Source organism: Glandiceps talaboti, chromosome 11, assembly GCF_964340395.1.
Source record: "Glandiceps talaboti chromosome 11, keGlaTala1.1, whole genome shotgun sequence".
NCBI classification, from domain to species: Eukaryota; Metazoa; Hemichordata; class Enteropneusta; family Spengelidae; genus Glandiceps; species Glandiceps talaboti.
In genome coordinates, this window is record NC_135559.1 from 22,502,560 (window position 1) to 22,522,147 (window position 19,588).

At 34.5% G+C, this 19,588-nt stretch overlaps 1 protein-coding gene across 2 annotated transcripts in view; it reads right to left on the bottom strand.

Annotated features, from left to right (window-relative positions):
• Positions 1-3,075: 3,075 nt before the first annotated feature.
• The window catches only part of LOC144442377 (mannose-6-phosphate isomerase-like), a 46,947-nt gene continuing 30,434 nt past the window's right edge, over positions 3,076-19,588 (bottom strand). For both annotated transcript variants that reach the window (XM_078131707.1, XM_078131706.1), the window contains exons 2-7: positions 16,255-16,583; positions 13,117-13,258; positions 8,928-9,122; positions 7,425-7,598; positions 5,836-6,044; positions 3,076-3,346 (exon numbers count right to left, since the gene is read on the bottom strand). In XM_078131707.1, coding sequence (XP_077987833.1) covers positions 3,122-3,346; positions 5,836-6,044; positions 7,425-7,598; positions 8,928-9,122; positions 13,117-13,258; positions 16,255-16,533 — 1,224 coding nt within the window. In that variant the 5' untranslated portion in view covers positions 16,534-16,583 and the 3' untranslated portion in view covers positions 3,076-3,121. The remainder of the gene's footprint in view (positions 3,347-5,835; positions 6,045-7,424; positions 7,599-8,927; positions 9,123-13,116; positions 13,259-16,254; positions 16,584-19,588) is intronic.

The window sequence follows — 19,588 nt, forward strand, 5'->3', positions numbered from 1 at the left end:
ACATACTTTGTACTGTTTATAGACAATACACACTTTGTACTGTTTATAGACAATACATACTTTGTACTGTTTATAGACAATACACACTTAGTACTGTTTATAGACAATACATACTTTGTACTGTTTATAGACAATACATACTTTGTACTGTTTATAGACAATACATACTTTGTACTGTTTATAGACAATACATACTTTGTACTGTTTATAGACAATACATACTTTGTACTGTTTATAGACAATACATACTTTGTACTGTTTATAGACAATACATACTTTGTACTGTTTATAGACAATACATACTTTGTACTGTTTATAGACAATACATACTTAGTACTGTTTATAGACAATACATACTTTGTACTGTTTATAGACAATACATACTTAGTACTGTTTATTGACAATACATACTTAGTGCTGTTTATAGACAATACATACTTAGTGCTGTTTATAGACAATACATACTTTGTACTGTTTATAGACAATACATACTTAGTACTGTTTATAGACAATACATACTTTGTACTGTTTATAGACAATACATACTTAGTACTGTTTATAGACAATACATACTTTGTACTGTTTATAGACAATACATACTTTGTACTATTTATAGACAATACATACTTTGTACTGTTTATAGACAATACATACTTTGTACTGTTTATAGACAATACACACTTAGTACTGTTTATAGACAATACATACTTAGTACTGTTTATAGACAATACATACTTTGTACTGTTTATAGACAATACATACTTAGTGCTGTTTATAGACAATACATACTTAGTGCTGTTTATAGACAATACATACTTAGTGCTGTTTATAGACAATACATACTTTGTACTGTTTATAGACAATACATACTTAGTACTGTTTATAGACAATACATACTTTGTACTGTTTATAGACAATACATACTTAGTACTGTTTATAGACAATACATACTTTGTACTGTTTATAGACAATACATACTTAGTACTGTTTATAGACAATACCTACTTTGTACTGTTTATAGACAATACATACTTTGTACTGTTTATAGACAATACATACTTTGTACTGTTTATAGACAATACATACTTTGTACTGTTTATAGACAATACATACTTTGTACTGTTTATAGACAATACATACTTTGTACTGTTTATAGACAATACATACTTTGTACTGTTTATAGACAATACATACTTAGTACTGTTTATTGACAATACATACTTAGTACTGTTTATAGACAATACATACTTTGTACTGTTTATAGACAATACATACTTAGTACTGTTTATAGACAATACATACTTAGTGCTGTTTATAGACAATACATACTTTGTCCTGTTTATAGACAATACATACTTTGTACTGTTTATAGACAATACATACTTTGTACTGTTTATAGACAATACATACTTTGTACTGTTTATAGACAATACATACTTTGTACTGTTTATAGACAATAATACTTTGTACTGTTTATAGACAATACATACTTTGTACTGTTTATAGACAATACATACTTTGTACTGTTTATAGACAATACACACTTAGTACTGTTTATAGACAATACACACTTAGTACTGTTTATAGACAATACATACTTTGTACTGTTTATAGACAATACATACTTTGTACTGTTTATAGACAATACATACTTTGTACTGTTTATAGACAATACATACTTTGTACTGTTTATAGACAATACATACTTTGTACTGTTTATAGACAATACATACTTTGTACTGTTTATAGACAATACATACTTTGTACTGTTTATAGACAATACATACTTTGTACTGTTTATAGACAATACATACTTTGTACTGTTTATAGACAATACATACTTAGTACTGTTTATAGACAATACATACTTTGTACTGTTTATAGACAATACATACTTTGTACTGTTTATAGACAATACATACTTTGTACTGTTTATAGACAATACATACTTTGTACTGTTTATAGACAATACATACTTTGTACTGTTTATAGACAATACATACTTTGTACTGTTTATAGACAATACATACTTTGTACTGTTTATAGACAATACACACTTTGTACTGTTTATAGACAATACATACTTTGTACTGTTTATAGACAATACACACTTTGTACTGTTTATAGACAATACATACTTTGTACTGTTTATAGACAATACACACTTAGTACTGTTTATAGACAATACATACTTTGTACTGTTTATAGACAATACATACTTTGTACTGTTTATAGACAATACATACTTTGTACTGTTTATAGACAATACATACTTTGTACTGTTTATAGACAATACATACTTTGTACTGTTTATAGACAATACATACTTTGTACTGTTTATAGACAATACATACTTTGTACTGTTTATAGACAATACATACTTAGTACTGTTTATAGACAATACATACTTTGTACTGTTTATAGACAATACATACTTAGTACTGTTTATTGACAATACATACTTAGTGCTGTTTATAGACAATACATACTTTGTACTGTTTATAGACAATACATACTTTGTACTGTTTATAGACAATACATACTTAGTACTGTTTATAGACAATACATACTTTGTACTGTTTATAGACAATACATACTTTGTACTATTTATAGACAATACATACTTTGTACTGTTTATAGACAATACATACTTTGTACTGTTTATAGACAATACACACTTAGTACTGTTTATAGACAATACATACTTAGTACTGTTTATAGACAATACATACTTTGTACTGTTTATAGACAATACATACTTTGTACTGTTTATAGACAATACATACTTTGTACTGTTTATAGACAATACATACTTTGTACTGTTTATAGACAATACATACTTTGTACTGTTTATAGACAATACATACTTTGTACTGTTTATAGACAATATATACTTTGTACTGTTTATAGACAATACATACTTTGTACTGTTTATAGACAATACATACTTTGTACTGTTTATAGACAATACATACTTTGTACTGTTTATAGATAAAATGTACAAAATAAACATACATTCATTTTGAAAGCAACTGTAATTTATACTTCTTCACTTAGCTTTATTCAAACACTCCACATAGTTTTACATTGCAACCGAACACACAATCTCAAAGTTGACAAACTAATCAAGTGGGCAATAAGCCCTAAAAAGACAAATACCACCTGGTTTAAGTTTCAAATCTACTTGTTGATTGGCCGAGATAAAAAGTACTGTGCCTCTTTTAAGTTGTAACTGTTCTTCATCAGCCAAAGTCTGATTACTGCCTTCAGCTTCACCATCTACAACCAGTAATATGCTGGCACTGTCATAGCTAGCAATAACATAGGTATCAATCTTGTCAGGAACCTGTGTACACAATCAGTTAAAAGATGACGATTTATAATTGGTCAATTTCTAAGGTAATATTAGATACAACACTCCAACAGACTTCCTACTGATTTTCAATGTTGAACTTTTTGACAAAGAAAGTTGAGTTTTAGACCTCATTTGCATATCAATGGTGAGAGATCTCATTTTTACCTCCCGTAAGGGAAGATATTGAAATGGTGATGTCTGTCTGTGTGTGCATGTGTCTGTCTTTGTCATCATTTTCTTTAAAACAGCTGGCTCAATTATAATGAAATTTGCTACACATCTACCATACGCTAATGGCAAGAACTTATTAGATTTTGGTAAACATCCAATGAACATTAATTAGGAATTTGCATAATTAATGGTTTTGAGTAATTAGGCTATATCTATGGAATGCAGACTTCAAATTCAATATAATTTCAATTGGTGCATATGTTAACTATAAACAAGGAGCATGTGTTCTATAAAGGTTGTTAATTTAGATTAAAGCTCTTATGAATAATTTGCATAATTAATGGATCAGTAATTAGACTATATCTTCGAAATGCATACTTCAGTTCAATTTAATTTAGTGCATACATTAACCATTACTAAGTGCATATATCCTATAAAGTTTGTTGATGTAGATTACAGTTTTAACGACTAATTTGCATAATTAATGACGTTCAGTAATTCAGCTTTAACTTAAGAAAGCTTCAAATTTTATAGAATTTGGTACATATATGCAACAATGCACACAAGTTTGTTGACATAGCCTCTACTTTTTATGAGTAATTTGAATGATTAATGATTTTCGGTAATTAATTATTTCTTAAGAATGCAAACTTTTGTATATGTTTTGATGGTCGATGGTAACAATGTGCATGTATCATTTAAAGCTTGATGTTGTAACTGATAATCTATATGGCCTATTTGCATAATCAAAGTTTTTTAAATAATTAGACAATATGTTAACTGTGCAAGCTTCAAATTTCATTAAGTTTCATATAGTTAATTTTCCAATTAAGTGGTACATCATGTATAATAACTATAGTTTAGAATTATGCATTCCAACAATGTGTGTTGGCCCTTGTGGGAGGCATTCAGTTTAAATCTGGTTATATTGATGGTGTGAGTTATTTTTTATTTGATTTTGACACCTGTAGAAACACTCAATCTAAATTTTAGACCAGTGCACCTGGTAATCTTCTAATAACAATGCTAACTTTAGGACCAGTGCACCTGGTAATCTTCTGATAACAATGCTAACTTTAGGACCTACTATACATTATGTCATGAACAATTACAATTCTTCTGAAGACAAACCTTTCAACTTTCCAAATCAATTATCGATCCAATCTGCCAAATCAATTTGACATTAAGGTTTCTGACCAAAATTCCGACGTTTTTTTTTACTTCACTGAATATTAACAATTACATCTTGTCTTGAACAATTCTTCATGTAGACATCCATAGCAACAAATCCATTAATTTTCAAGGACCAATGTACCCAGTTTTTAGTTTAATTTACCACAACTGAACCATGGTTCAAAAATGCTAAACATGTTCAGTTGTGCTAAAAAGTACTTGGCAGATTGGTTTGGAAATTGATGGTCACTTCAGTGATATGCAAATTAGGTCTAAAAATGTTACTTTTGGTCAAAACCTTTAATGTCAAAACTAATGGCCACATTGAAATATTGAGTTGAAATATAGTGGGTGCTTCTGTTGATGTGTACATGAATAATTATTCACAACATGATGATTACTATTATTCAAATTAGGTCTAAAAATGTGTAATTTTGGACACACAGGTATATACTTAAGTGCTTTTGTTGGTGATACAGTCAGCTCAAAAGGGGTCCTTTTTTAATGTCCCATTATTTGACATAGGATATGCTTTTTATAACACTTACCATACTTCTAGCTATGGCAAACACTTACCATACTTCTAGCTATGGCAAACACTTACCATACTTCTAGCTATGGCAAACACTTACCATACTTCTAGCTATGGCAAACACTTACCATACTTCTAGCTATGGCAAACACTTACCATACTTCTAGCTATGGCAAACATTTACCATACTTCTAGCTACGGCAAACACTTACCATAATTCTAGCCATGGCAAACACTTACCATACTTCTAGCTATGGCAAACATTTACCATACTTCTAGCTATGGCAAACACTTACCATAATTCTAGCCATGACACACACTTACCATAATTCAAGCCATGGCAAACACTTACCATACTTCTAGCTATGGCAAACATTTACCATACTTCTAGCTATGGTAAACACTTACCATAATTCTAGCCATGACACACACTTACCATAATTCAAGCCATGGCAAACACTTACCATAATTCTAGCAATGGTGAACACTTACCATAATTCTAGCTATGGCAAACACTTACCATAATTCTAACCATGGCACACACTTACCATAATTCAAGCCATGGCAAACACTTACCATAATTCAAGCTATGACAAACACTTACCATAATTCTAGCTATGGCAAAATCAGGCACAGGTGGGTTATAAACTGTAAGGTACATATCATTGGGATCATTGACATGTGGAAATAGTTTCTCTTCAGTTCTTCCAGGACGATATGTCAGCATCTCACACAAGGTTTCTACATCTTTGTATTTGGGTGTGAGACCAGCTCTCACCACATTATCAGAACATGCCATACATTCTGTACAATCTACATGTATTAGAAAAAGAGAATGAAAGTATCAGTAAGGCATGACAAAGACACATGCACACACACACACACACACACACACACACACACACACACACACACACACACACACACACACGTACACATACAAACACACACACACTAGTCTTCATTTCATCTACACTCATCTACATTTCATCTACACTCATCTACATTTCATCTACACTCATCTATATTTCATCTACATATCATCTACACTCATCTACATTTCATCTACACTCATCTACATTTCATCTACACTCATCTACATTTCATCTACACTCATCTACATTTCATCTACTCTCATCTACATTTCATCTACACTCATCTATATTTCATCTACACTCATCTACATTTCATCTACATATCATCTACACTCATCTACATATCATCTACACTCATCTACATTTCATCTACACTCATCTACATTTCATCTACACTCATCTACATTTTATCCACAAGAGCTCATTATATATGCACAAAAGTAGATCAACTGTAGCTGAAGGTCTCTTGTGTGCAGTAGATGAAAACACATCTATTGTAGATGAAGAATAGATCTACTTGTTTGGTAAGAGAATCTATATACATCATGGATGTCAGGAAAGCATTACTAGATAAAATAACGTGTCAGTCATATGAACCAACAAGATAAACTACAACATCTATTGATAACATTTCCCATTGATACTGCAGACTTTTTACATGAGGCCTTTAACCGTAGGAAATACTTTATTTACAACTAAGATGTATGTGATATTTATTTATATATTTTATTTGATATTCTTTGTGTCCTATAAGCTAGAGGGCTGGATGTGGCTCTTTCCTTTGTGAAGTTTATCAAAGTATTGCATAACTCGATAAATCCACAAAGGAAACCTTAATGAACAATACCTGATAGTGAAGTGTGGAACCAAAAGGGAGTATTTATTCTCTAAAAAGACATTAAACTTTTGTCCGTATTTGTAAACAATGTAAGTGTCAACATTATTGATGCACTTCCAGTTTTATGTGTACACAACACTACTATTAAACTTTGTGTCATACTAATCAAAACTATGTGATTTTACTTGTCATTAATTGTCATTGCTCCAAATTTAAATGTTAAAGCCATCAAGCATGATAGTTCACTCAGAAATTAGGGACAACACTTTTTCATTTGGCTGCATAGAAGTCGTGTTGATCTGAGTCTTTCCTGACAGCACATGTTGCTGTTCTCTAGTATACCATCTGAAATGGTTTATAACTGGAAAATAGCCTCCCATTTTAGGCAGATAACATTTCACAGTGATATTCATCTCAAGCACTTGTAACTTGTCAAGACTATAAGAATCAAAGTAGTAGTTAACAAGAAATGGTACTTACTGCCTGATATGTATGCATGAGGTTCATTTGGTCCTAGAAACATTGCCTCTCCTGGCTGTAGAACTAAGTGATTTAAGAAATAGATTGAAAAACAACCAACATCTCCAGGGAATTGACCATGTAGTTTTATTAATAATTCACCATTGCACTGGGACACATCCTTCTTTACTTCGACTGAAAAGGGTAAACAGATATGCTGTGTTTTAGGTACATGTACAAGTATATTAGTACTTGTGATAGACAGATAGACAGACGTAGATGGACAGACAAACAGAAGTAGACAGACAGACAGACATACAGACAATGTTCTCCCTAACCTGTTTCTACACGAGGGCTCGGTGGGTCTGTAACACCTGCTGTACTTAGTAGAGAGGTTTAGATGTCACGTATGTATTTATGTGTGTTCTATAGGTTTAGTATCATAGTCACATGATTCAAAGAAACCCAGGTGGGCGTTATCAGGTGATGCTACATCAAAAAGGCTGTCTACACATAACTGTAAATATGTGTTAAGTTTTTGTCATTTTTCTTCAATTAAATGTCCTATTTTTTTTTACAAAGTTCGGAAGCATAACTATTAACAAATTTTTCAGTTTTTCGTTTGGGTAGTTGCATGAAAAATACTAGAAATACCGACATGTTAAGAAACCATTGGATCGTATCATGACAACAATGAATATGCACATGTATGTCATAGAACACTGTCCTAATACCAACTTTGAATGAGATCTGTTCAAGCATGTCCGAGTTATGGCTTTGGACATGGAAAATTCGCAAACAAAATGGCTGCTAGGCGGCCATATTGGATCGTATCATGACAACAATGTGTGTGCACATGTATGTCATAGAACACTGTCCTAATACCAACTTTGAATGAGATCTGTTCAAGCATGTATGAGTTATGGCTTTAGACAGGGAAAATTTGCAAACAAAATGGCTGCCAGGCGGCCATATTGGATCGTATCATGAAACAAATTGACATGCATATGTATGCTATTGTATGTTGCCCCAGTACCAAGTTTGAAAAAAATCGGTCCAGGCATCTCCAAGAAACGGCTGCGGACGGACGGACGCACGGACAGACGGAACGCAATCCATAAGTCCCCATCCCGGACTTCGTCCGGCGGGGACAAACAATAACCTTTCATTTCTAGGCTGAGTCAAAGCATTTTTTCACACTAAGAATCAGGTTTTTTTTACCCAAAGCGTACATATCTGGGGCGATCATTTCAATTTGAACAATTTTCCATCTTCACTCCCCACCAAATACCAAAGCTATCACTTTTCAAGTCGTTCACATGCACGCATGCATGCATGCACACACACACACACACACACACACACACACACACACACACACACACACACACACACACATTTCACCATAAAGGAATTAAATGTTATAAAATGTACCACTTTCCAGCCCAAGGTTTTCAGTGATGTCCTTTTTTGGACTGCAATAAAAAATCTCTTAAACACATAAAAAAAAACTTGAATGCTTACGGTCTTCAGACACTCTTTCTACTAGTGATGACAGTTGCTTAGCAACTGTTTCATCTGTACACATCATCATTCCAGTGAAACACTTTTTCAGAGCTGTTTTACAAGTTTCACCAGTCTTTGAATCAGTTGTATTAAACATTGATATGAGCTCTTCTGCTGCTTCTAAACCAACAACAGTTTTAAATTCTGGTATATCTAAGAAAACAAAAGAAATATGTATTTTAATTATTCTCCAAAATCATGTATTAATAGCTATTCATCTCATAAAATAAACTGTAGCTTCATTCTCAAACTATTACCAATGTAATCAAGATTAATCAACCAGAGTATCACACATATAATGTACATTATGTTACAGTATAAAGTTTATCCATCCCTGTGTATTCCGTGTTCCACTTGATACAATGTCAAAATAAAACAGACATAAACTTTGAAATCCAGTAAAAACTATCCTTCTTTCTGTCTTATTTTCCTTCTTGAACCTCATAAATCATTTTAAAATAAAAGAATAGTTCCTTGCTTTCCCTTCGATATATACAACTGCAGTTGACCAGAATTACGCTCTCTACATCATACATGCGTGACCCTTCGACTGAATATCATTAAAGCTGCCGACAAATCACACACACTGACAGAGTGTGGCTTGGAGGAATAGCCAATCATAGGACATGATGCATATATCTTACCATTCTCCATAGGACAATTACTTAGTTAGTGTGACCTAAAGCACTAGTGAAGTGAATATATAATGACCAGCACAGAAGTAGTTTTCAAAGTACAGAGTTGCTCAATGGGCCGACATTCTTGTTAAATACATAATATTTTCAATGCAATTTCAATTTATTTGTACTGATTTCAAACCGAAAAAAGAGGTAGAAATGTGGACATCGAACACTGTGCAAAATTTGGAGTTGCTAGTTTGGCTAAAGTAATGCCAGTCCAAGTTGCTAGTCAATAAATCAATTCGCCAAATAACCATCTGGTGATCGGTAGTACAAACACTGACAAAAAGAAAATCCTTGTTCTTACAATGTCAGAGGTTCAACCAATTTAACAGGCAGTAACTGTACTGAGATTGTACACCAGTAGTAACTGTACTGAGATTGTACACCAGTAGTAACTGTACCAAGATTGTACACCAGCAGTAACTGTACTAAGATTGTACACCAGTAGTATCTGTACTACGATTGTACACCAGTAGTAACTGTACTGAGATTGTACACCAGTAGTAACTGTACTGAGATTGTACACCAGTAGTAACTGTACTAAGATTGTACACCAGCAGTAACTGTACTGAGATTGTACACCAGTAGTATCTGTACTACGACTGTACACCAGTAGTAACTGTACTAAGATTGTACACCAGCAGTAACTGTACTGAGATTGTACACCAGTAGTAACTGTACTGAGATTGTACACCAGTAGTAACTGTACTAAGATTGTACACCAGCAGTAACTGTACTGAGATTGTACACAAGTAGTAACTGTACTAAGATTGTACACCAGCAGTAACTGTACTGAGATTGTACACCAGTAGTAACTGTACTAAGATTGTACACCAGTAGTAACTGTACTGAGATTGTACACCAGCAGTAACTGTACTGAGATTGTACACCAGTAGTAACTGTACTAAGATTGTACACCAGTAGTAACTGTACTAAGATTGTACACCAGTAGTAACTGTACTAAGATTGTACACCAGCAGTAACTGTACTGAGATTGTACACCAGTAGTAACTGTACTAAGATTATACACCAGCAGTAACTGTACTGAGATTGTACACCAGTAGTAACTGTACTGAGATTGCACACCAGTAGTAACTGTACTGAGATTGTACACCAGTAGTAACTGTACTGAGATTGTACACCAGTAGTAACTGTACTGAGATTGTACACCAGTAGTAACTGTACTGAGATTGTACACCAGCAGTAACTGTACTGAGATTGTACACCAGCAGTAACTGTACTGAGATTGTACACCAGTAGTAACTGTACTGAGATTGTACACCAGTAGTAACTGTACTGAGATTGTACACCAGTAGTAACTGTACTAAGATTGTACACCAGCAGTAACTGTACTAAGATTGTACACCAGCAGTAACTGTACTAAGATTGTACACCAGTAGTAACTGTACTAAGATTGTACACCAGCAGTAACTGTACTGAGATTGTACACCAGCAGTAACTGTACTGAGATTGTACACCAGCAGTAACTGTACTGAGATTGTACACCAGCAGTAACTGTACTAAGATTGTACACCAGCAGTAACTGTACTAAGATTGTACACCAGCAGTAACTGTACTGAGATTGTACACCAGTAGTAACTGTACTAAGATTATACACCAGTAGTAACTGTACTGAGATTATACACCAGTAGTAACTGTACTAAGATTATACACCAGTAGTAACTGTACTAAGATTGTACACCAGCAGTAACTGTACTGAGATTGTACACCAGTAGTAACTGTACTGAGATTGTACACCAGCAGTAACTGTACTAAGATTGTACACCAGTAGTAACTGTACTGAGATTGTACACCAGTAGTAACTGTACTGAGATTGTACACCAGCAGTAACTGTACTAAGATTGTACACCAGCAGTAACTGTACTGAGATTGTACACCAGTAGTAACTGTACTAAGATTGTACACCAGCAGTAACTGTACTGAGATTGTACACCAGTAGTAACTGTACTAAGATTGTACACCAGCAGTAACTGTACTGAGATTATACACCAGCAGTAACTGTACTAAGATTGTACACCAGCAGTAACTGTACTGAGATTGTACACCAGTAGTAACTGTACTAAGATTGTACACCAGCAGTAACTGTACTGAGATTGTACACCAGTAGTAACTGTACTGAGATTGTACACCAGTAGTAACTGTACTAAGATTGTACACCAGTAGTAACTGTACTAAGATTATACACCAGTAGTAACTGTACTAAGATTGTACACCAGCAGTAACTGTACTGAGATTGTACACCAGCAGTAACTGTACTGAGATTATACACCAGCAGTAACTGTACTGAGATTGTACACCAGCAGTAACTGTACTGAGATTGTACACCAGCAGTAACTGTACTAAGATTGTACACCAGTAGTAACTGTACTGAGATTGTACACCAGTAGTAACTGTACTAAGATTGTACACCAGTAGTAACTGTACTAAGATTATACACCAGTAGTAACTGTACTAAGATTGTACACCAGCAGTAACTGTACTGAGATTGTACACCAGCAGTAACTGTACTAAGATTGTACACCAGCAGTAACTGTACTGAGATTATACACCAGCAGTAACTGTACTGAGATTGTACACCAGCAGTAACTGTACTGAGATTGTACACCAGTAGTAACTGTAGTGAGATTGTACACCAGCAGTAACTGTACTGAGATTGTACACCAGTAGTAACTGTACTGAGATTGTACACCAGTAGTAACTGTACTAAGATTGTACACCAGCAGTAACTGTACTGAGATTGTACACCAGTAGTAACTGTACTAAGATTGTACACCAGTAGTGACTATACTGAGATTGTACACCAGCAGTAACTGTACTAAGATTGTACACCAGTAGTGACTATACTGAGATTGTACACCAGCAGTAACTGTACTAAGATTGTACACCAGTAGTAACTGTACTAAGATTGTACACCAGTAGTAACTGTACTAAGATTGTACACCAGTAGTGACTATACTGAGATTGTACACCAGCAGTAACTGTACTGAGATTGTACACCAGCAGTAACTGTACTGAGATTGTACACCAGTAGTAACTGTACTAAGATTGTACACCAGTAGTGACTATACTGAGATTGTACACCAGCAGTAACTGTACTGAGATTGTACACCAGCAGTAACTGTACTAAGATTGTACACCAGTAGTAACTGTACTAAGATTGTACACCAGTAGTAACTGTACTAAGATTGTACACCAGTAGTAACTGTACTGAGATTGTACACCAGTAGTAACTGTACTAAGATTGTACACCAGTAGTAACTGTACTAAGATTGTACACCAGCAGTAACTGTACTGAGATTGTACACCAGCAGTAACTGTACTAAGATTGTACACCAGTAGTAACTGTACTAAGATTGTTCATCAGTAGTAACTGTACTAAGATTGTACACCAGTAGTAACTGTACTAAGATTGTACACCAAACAATTCAATACATGTACATTACCTTGTAGGAAATTAATGATCTGCTCAATTGGTCTAAAACCACACATTCCTTCAAAAGGTGTCAGAGCAATTGCCATCTCAGGTTTATGATTGGGGTCTTTGTAGATATCACCTCTTTCTGTATGTAATCTCTCTGCATGTTCCTACAATGAATTATCCAATAATATAGCAACTGTACATGTAGGAGTTTTATTGAAAGAAGTACACATTTTGTAAGCAAGTGAAATTGAATTGAATTCCTTCAGTTTTATACAAATCTAAATCAGTGAGGTAAAATGTAAACAATATACAAGTACAAGTAACAAATCATGGTGTTACAATGTTTCTTTTCTACTCTTCTCTAGCTACACTATACCTGTCCAGTACAGGATTCAATACAAATTACTACTGATCACCTACAAGGCACTCAGTAACACTATTCCTGGTTACATTACTGACTTGATTATTAACAGTAAAGCCAGGCACACACTAGAGCAATGAGCTGAACAAAATTTCACTCGTGGCAATTTCCGCACACCGAATCCTCTCATGTGTGGGCAAATTTTCATGAGATTTTGGTCATTTGTGGACATGTGAGCCAAATATCTAGCATGTTTGATAATTTTGAATTTTTGAATTTTTCCTGCGCTGAACGTGAGCAGAATGCTCATGACTTTCTCTCATGAGAGCATGCGCAGCTATGACATAAGTGTAACATTTTTGTGCCCAGTATAAAATACAGGTGAGGAACTGCTTGACAGTATAAGATTGGGGAAAAATTTGTGACGGGAATATGTACATCTCTTATGGGGTGTTTTCAGAAAATAATTTCCAAGCTTTACAAGACAGCACTAATATGTAAAATGTACCTACATACATGTGTTGGGTTGAAATATTTTAGACTACCTTGGCAAACATTTCACATCTTTAAAAGACAATATCAACTCAAATTAGAATAGGGTGAAAATATTTAAGAAAAGTTTAATACCTTTATGATAGTAAAAAGGTTTTTGGTAGATCTGATTGTTGGGGCAATGTTTGGGTTATTCATAGCCTTTGAGGTAATATTTCCAAGCTTCGAAAAGCTAATGTAAATGTAAGTTTTAAATGAGTTTCCCATGTCACATAAAAAATGGGCCATTGGTATAGGGGCATTAAAATTGCATGTATAGTAGAGTCACTGGTATGTTAGAGAACTTTAGGTGGTCATACCTAGTGTATAATAGAAACTGGAATCTGATGAGATGTGGTGATTTGTAGTGTCAATAACATGTAGTGTCCAAAATAGAAAGTGTATTAATCCCTTCTGACAAGTTCATACTGATGAGTAGAACAATTTAGATTAACTTCTTTTATAAACTATCTATGAAGATTACCATTACGAAACCTTCAAGTTCAGTTTTGCCCCAAAGTGCAATATAAGTGAAGCATTGATTGTGAAACGGCCAAGCATTTACACGACATGTTCTGTAACTAGTGTGGTAGCTAGGTAATACATTTATATGTATGTGTATAGTTATGTTTGAACTAATAAGTAATATGAACTATTTCATGTAAGAAACAGGGACAAGAACAAATATTTACATGTACCACATTTCAGACAAGGCTATATGCCATTTTAGAAAAGGATTTTTTGCTTCCATCACAGTCCAAAACACTATGACCCCCCCCCCCCATCCACAATTTTCAAAACAGCATGACCCCCTACAAATTCCCCCCCCCCTCCCCCCCCCCGGCTTACCCTTAGAGGGAATAGTCAACAAGATGCTGGCTATTGTGTCATAGCATGAGATATTTATCTCGTTTGGTAAAGTTTCATGACTATTCCCACTCAGAAAAGCAATGGCTACAGGTATTTTGGCCAAAAATTGACACGTTTGTCTTCTAAAGTCGTGAAAATACCACAGATATTGATGTAGAAGTTTACACACCTGAATTTTAGACTGGGGTAAACATTTTGTAGTAACATTTATCACCATGCATGCCCTCTTAAGAGAAAGTTGTGAGCATTTCACTCATGTTCAGCGCACACACGAGGAAAAATTTGCTTGTGGCCAAAATAATCAAAAACACTAGATATTTGGCTCACGGCCACGAATGACCCAAATCTCATGAAAATTTGCCTGTAAACGAGAGGAAACGGCATGATGAAATTGCGCCTGGCTTAAACCTGCAACTCATCACTTAGCTGAAAAAACAAAAGTCTACTTCATGTACCCCATTGTAATATAAAGTCATATGTGAGTGTATGTTCTCGTGACCTGCACCCCTTTTCGTTTGTCACCAACTGTTGATATGGCAAAAATAAAAAAATGTTTGGTTCCGATAACATGTCTTTAGAAAACAGGGTAGGTAGGAGGAATTTATTCTATTTTACTTTTTAAATTGTTTCTAAATACTTCAACCCAAAGATACAAATATATGATACTTGTCGGTCACAAATCTATACGTGACTATTATAGTTAAAACATGTTATGCAGACTGTACATTTTTTGTACTGTTTTAGTCTAAAAAGACCCGGTCTCTCTCTGGAATACAATTTTTTAAAAAGTGACGACAGATGTGGCAAAAGTGTGAAAGTATACATGGAAATAGAAGTAAACTATTACCATTTTTATACTTAATTGAATGTAAAAATTGTTTAGGGTCGGGGGTTAAAAGTAGGGTTGGTCGGGTTATCCGAAACACACTATTTTTTTATTTGGCTTAAGTACAAGAAGGATATCAAGATGCACAGTGTTCATAAAAGCTTTCTAACTTTTTACAATGTAATTGTAATTAATTATTCTGTTTAAATGTTTACTCATTAATATACAATCAATGTTCAACACCAGTTTTCCTCTGCTTAACACATTAACTTCTTACTTCTGATGTAAGTCACATGGTGAGCAAGTGCACCATATGTTTATACATGTAGCACACACACTGTTTCACCATGCCTATAGCACACTGAACTTCAGTTAAGTTGAACTAAAAACCAACATTATTACAGACAGATAGACGACAGATACTTTGCCATACCTATATATGTAGCTCTACTGAACCTTATAAGTTCAGTAATGCCACAGATAAGTGACACATGTGTTACTTATCTGTGGTTGTGCTAATAAATAAAACCATTCCAGTTACAGTTAGTGCAGCTGTACCTAAAAGTACTTGCCTTATTAGGATGTGCTTGTATTGACAAAGCCTTGTTCACTGACAACACTTTAAACAAATAAGGAAGTTGACCTCTAAAACGCTCCTCCACTTTGGCCCCTAAACAATCTGGATGTCTGCAAATCCATTCTTGTAATGTCTTTTCTTCAATATTTTTGCAAAGAATTTCAGAAGGTCCACTTGGGTGTGTGCCCATCCATAATTCAGCATAGGGTTTGTCATGTTGCAGTTGAAATGAGTTATCATTGCCACTGCTAAGGTTTGCAACTTCACTCTCCATACCAATCCTACCCCATTGATACTGCTGTACAGCACATCGTAGAGGAAACACTGAAATTTCACACAAAGGAATTATATTATTGATTTATACCCATGAAAAAAATACTTTTACTTCAACAAAGTATATGATACAATATAACTTATATAAGAATTTGATGTGTGGAGCTACATGCCTCCCTCCTCCCCCCCCCCCCTCCTATCTGACTAGTGATACCAGTACATACAATGATTTTGAATTCATATATGTATAATCTGATAATATCATTTAATGTCTAATATTAGATTTCGCATCTAAGTTAAACTCTAAAATCTAATATTAGACTCTAAGGTGTGGACCATTTGATATCGGGGGGGGGGGCTTATAAGATTCGCAGAAAAAAAAGACATCAAATGGATTTGCTTAAAAAATAATCCAGATATAAGTGGGTGATGGAAAAAAAAGACGAGCCATTGCTGCTAGGAAAAAAAATTCTGGCAGGGATATGATGTAGAACATCCAAAAATATTCTAGCAATAGCTTTAGTATGATATACAACCCAACACAGTTTCAAGTTAAAGGAACAATAACTAAGAATGTATGTACACTCACATTGTCTTCATGTCACCGGTGTTATTTTGGCATTATATGCCATTGTTTACCTGTTACTATGGATGTGGTTTTGTTACTTTGGGCATTTACATACTTTAAAATGTTTATTCAATTGCCTACCCATCGCTGTTGTAATAATTATAAAAAACACCTATCATTTGACTGTTACTGAGGGCGTGGTCATGGTTGCTAGGGCCAATTACATAAGTATGACACATTCACAATTTGTACACTAACAGTAATACTTTCAGAATCATAACCAAATTTCATCATCATTAGTTTGAGAGGTAAAGTTCAATACCAAAATCATGTACATCATCTGCATGATAAATACAATGTCATACACGTATCTAACATTGATGGTGTTTGGAGTCCCCTTACCCCTTCTTTCTACGGAGTCCCCTTCCCCCTCTTTCTACTATGATAATAGGGAGACTTGTCTCCAAAATCGGACACCAACTCAAGAGGTTCCTCTAGTCTTCAAGACAACATATAGTCCCAACATCAAAACGTCTAAACTAAAAGACGCATTGACAAAACATTGGGAACTGGTAGAAAATAATGTAACCTTGAACACACTCTACCCAACCACGCCAATCATAGCACAGAAAAGAAACAAAAATTTAAAGACATACTTGTCACAACTAAACTGAAGTCCTCTGCCTCTAAAAGCCAGGCTGAAAAAAACCAGGCTGATCATAATTTACTCAAAATACTCACATCACTGCTTGATGAACAAAAGCGGGAACACTGTCTCATTAGACAGAACAGCGACTGATGAAGGACCCCAACAGCCGGTCCAAAATGTTTTAAAAGAAGGGTCAACTAATTATCGGCCCGAGGACGTATCACCAATGTCTTCCCTGCTAATTCACCCCTAATACTAGGGTCAATAACCTTGACAAAACGGTCACATAACTAACTGACCTTTAAATCAATTTATTAATACCAAAAAAAAATCATCAAGTCTGAACCAGCTTGGAAAAATATTTCCACTTATTAACAAACTTGAGCTAACAACCCATAGTTGGTTACATGGTAAAAGCAATGTCATACACGTATTTAACATTGATGGTGTTTGGAGTCCCCTTCCCCCTTTTTCTACGGAGTCCCCTCCCCCCTCTTTCTACGATTTGCATTTCAGTGTGTCATTATACCATGGCATAAAATTGTCAATTTCAAAATCAAACATGCATTGAAATAGTCTTTATTTAGTTTCCTAAATGTAATCTGTGTGTGATAGAACAGCATCTTATTACTCTCTGTATCACCCTGTGCGAAAACCAAACAGAAAATTGTGGCAACAAAAGTAGGTGTTCAACATAGGTGTAAAAATAATCCACATATCTCAAAGAAGGAAAGAAAACGAAAAGTTCCAGCATAGGCGAAGGAGAAAAAAAAATAAGACAAGCAGGTGGGAAAAAAATGACTCTCCACCAATCCTCCAAGCCCTCCCCAGGATATCAAATGGTCCACCCCTAATATTAGACATCGCATGTTGCACACACTCCAGAATTAGCTTTTAATGGATAATATCAGATAAAATCTAAGTTAGAATCTAAAATCTAACATTAGACATTGCTCATGGTCAGGGCCCCCAGAGGTAATTTTTATCGGATAATAATATTGGATAAAATCTAAGTTTGAGTCGAAAATCTAATATTATATTCTAACTTAGATTTCATTCATGTCCCATACCCCTAGAGCTAGTTTTTACCTTCCGTAAGGAAGGTTATGTATTAGGGATGAAAAGTCTGTGTGTCTGTGTGTGTCTGTATCACCATTTTCTAAAAAACGACTGGCTCAATTCAAACAAAATTTGGCACGTGTTCCGTAGGGTAGTGGCAAGAACTGATTAGGTTTTGGTAAACATCACATGAATATTAATGAGTAATTTACGAAATTAATGGTTTTCGGTAAATTAGGCTATATCACAAGAATGGACGCTTCAATTCAATATGTGATACATACATTTGCGATACCAAAGCACAACTTTCCTGAAAATATTATTGATGATGTAGCATTTGCTTTTAAGTTACTGGCATATTTTCATTAGGCCACTAAGAAGAAAAAAATTGTTTCTGGTCAGAAAATGTTGTCTAAAATGGTGCGACGATTCGTTTTTTGTTTTGTTTTGTTTTTTATTACATTCTCAACAAATGTTACTCGATCTACTGTTCATTGCAGTTACTGTAATGTAATTAATGATTTTCAGTAATTTGGCTATAATATCTATATGCATGCTTCAAATTCAATATAATTTGGTACATACAAGGTGCGTTGCGATGTTTGAAACAACACAAGATTTTCAGGACTAAAATTTTAGTTTATATTCATTATCTGTGCCAAATTTGGTGCCTTTACCTTATGTGGTCTACATTTCGTACAGATTTCAATCTAACCTTGCAAGTTCTCAGGTTAGTGATTGTGGGTACATACGTACGTCTGTGTTGAATTTACCGTGGCT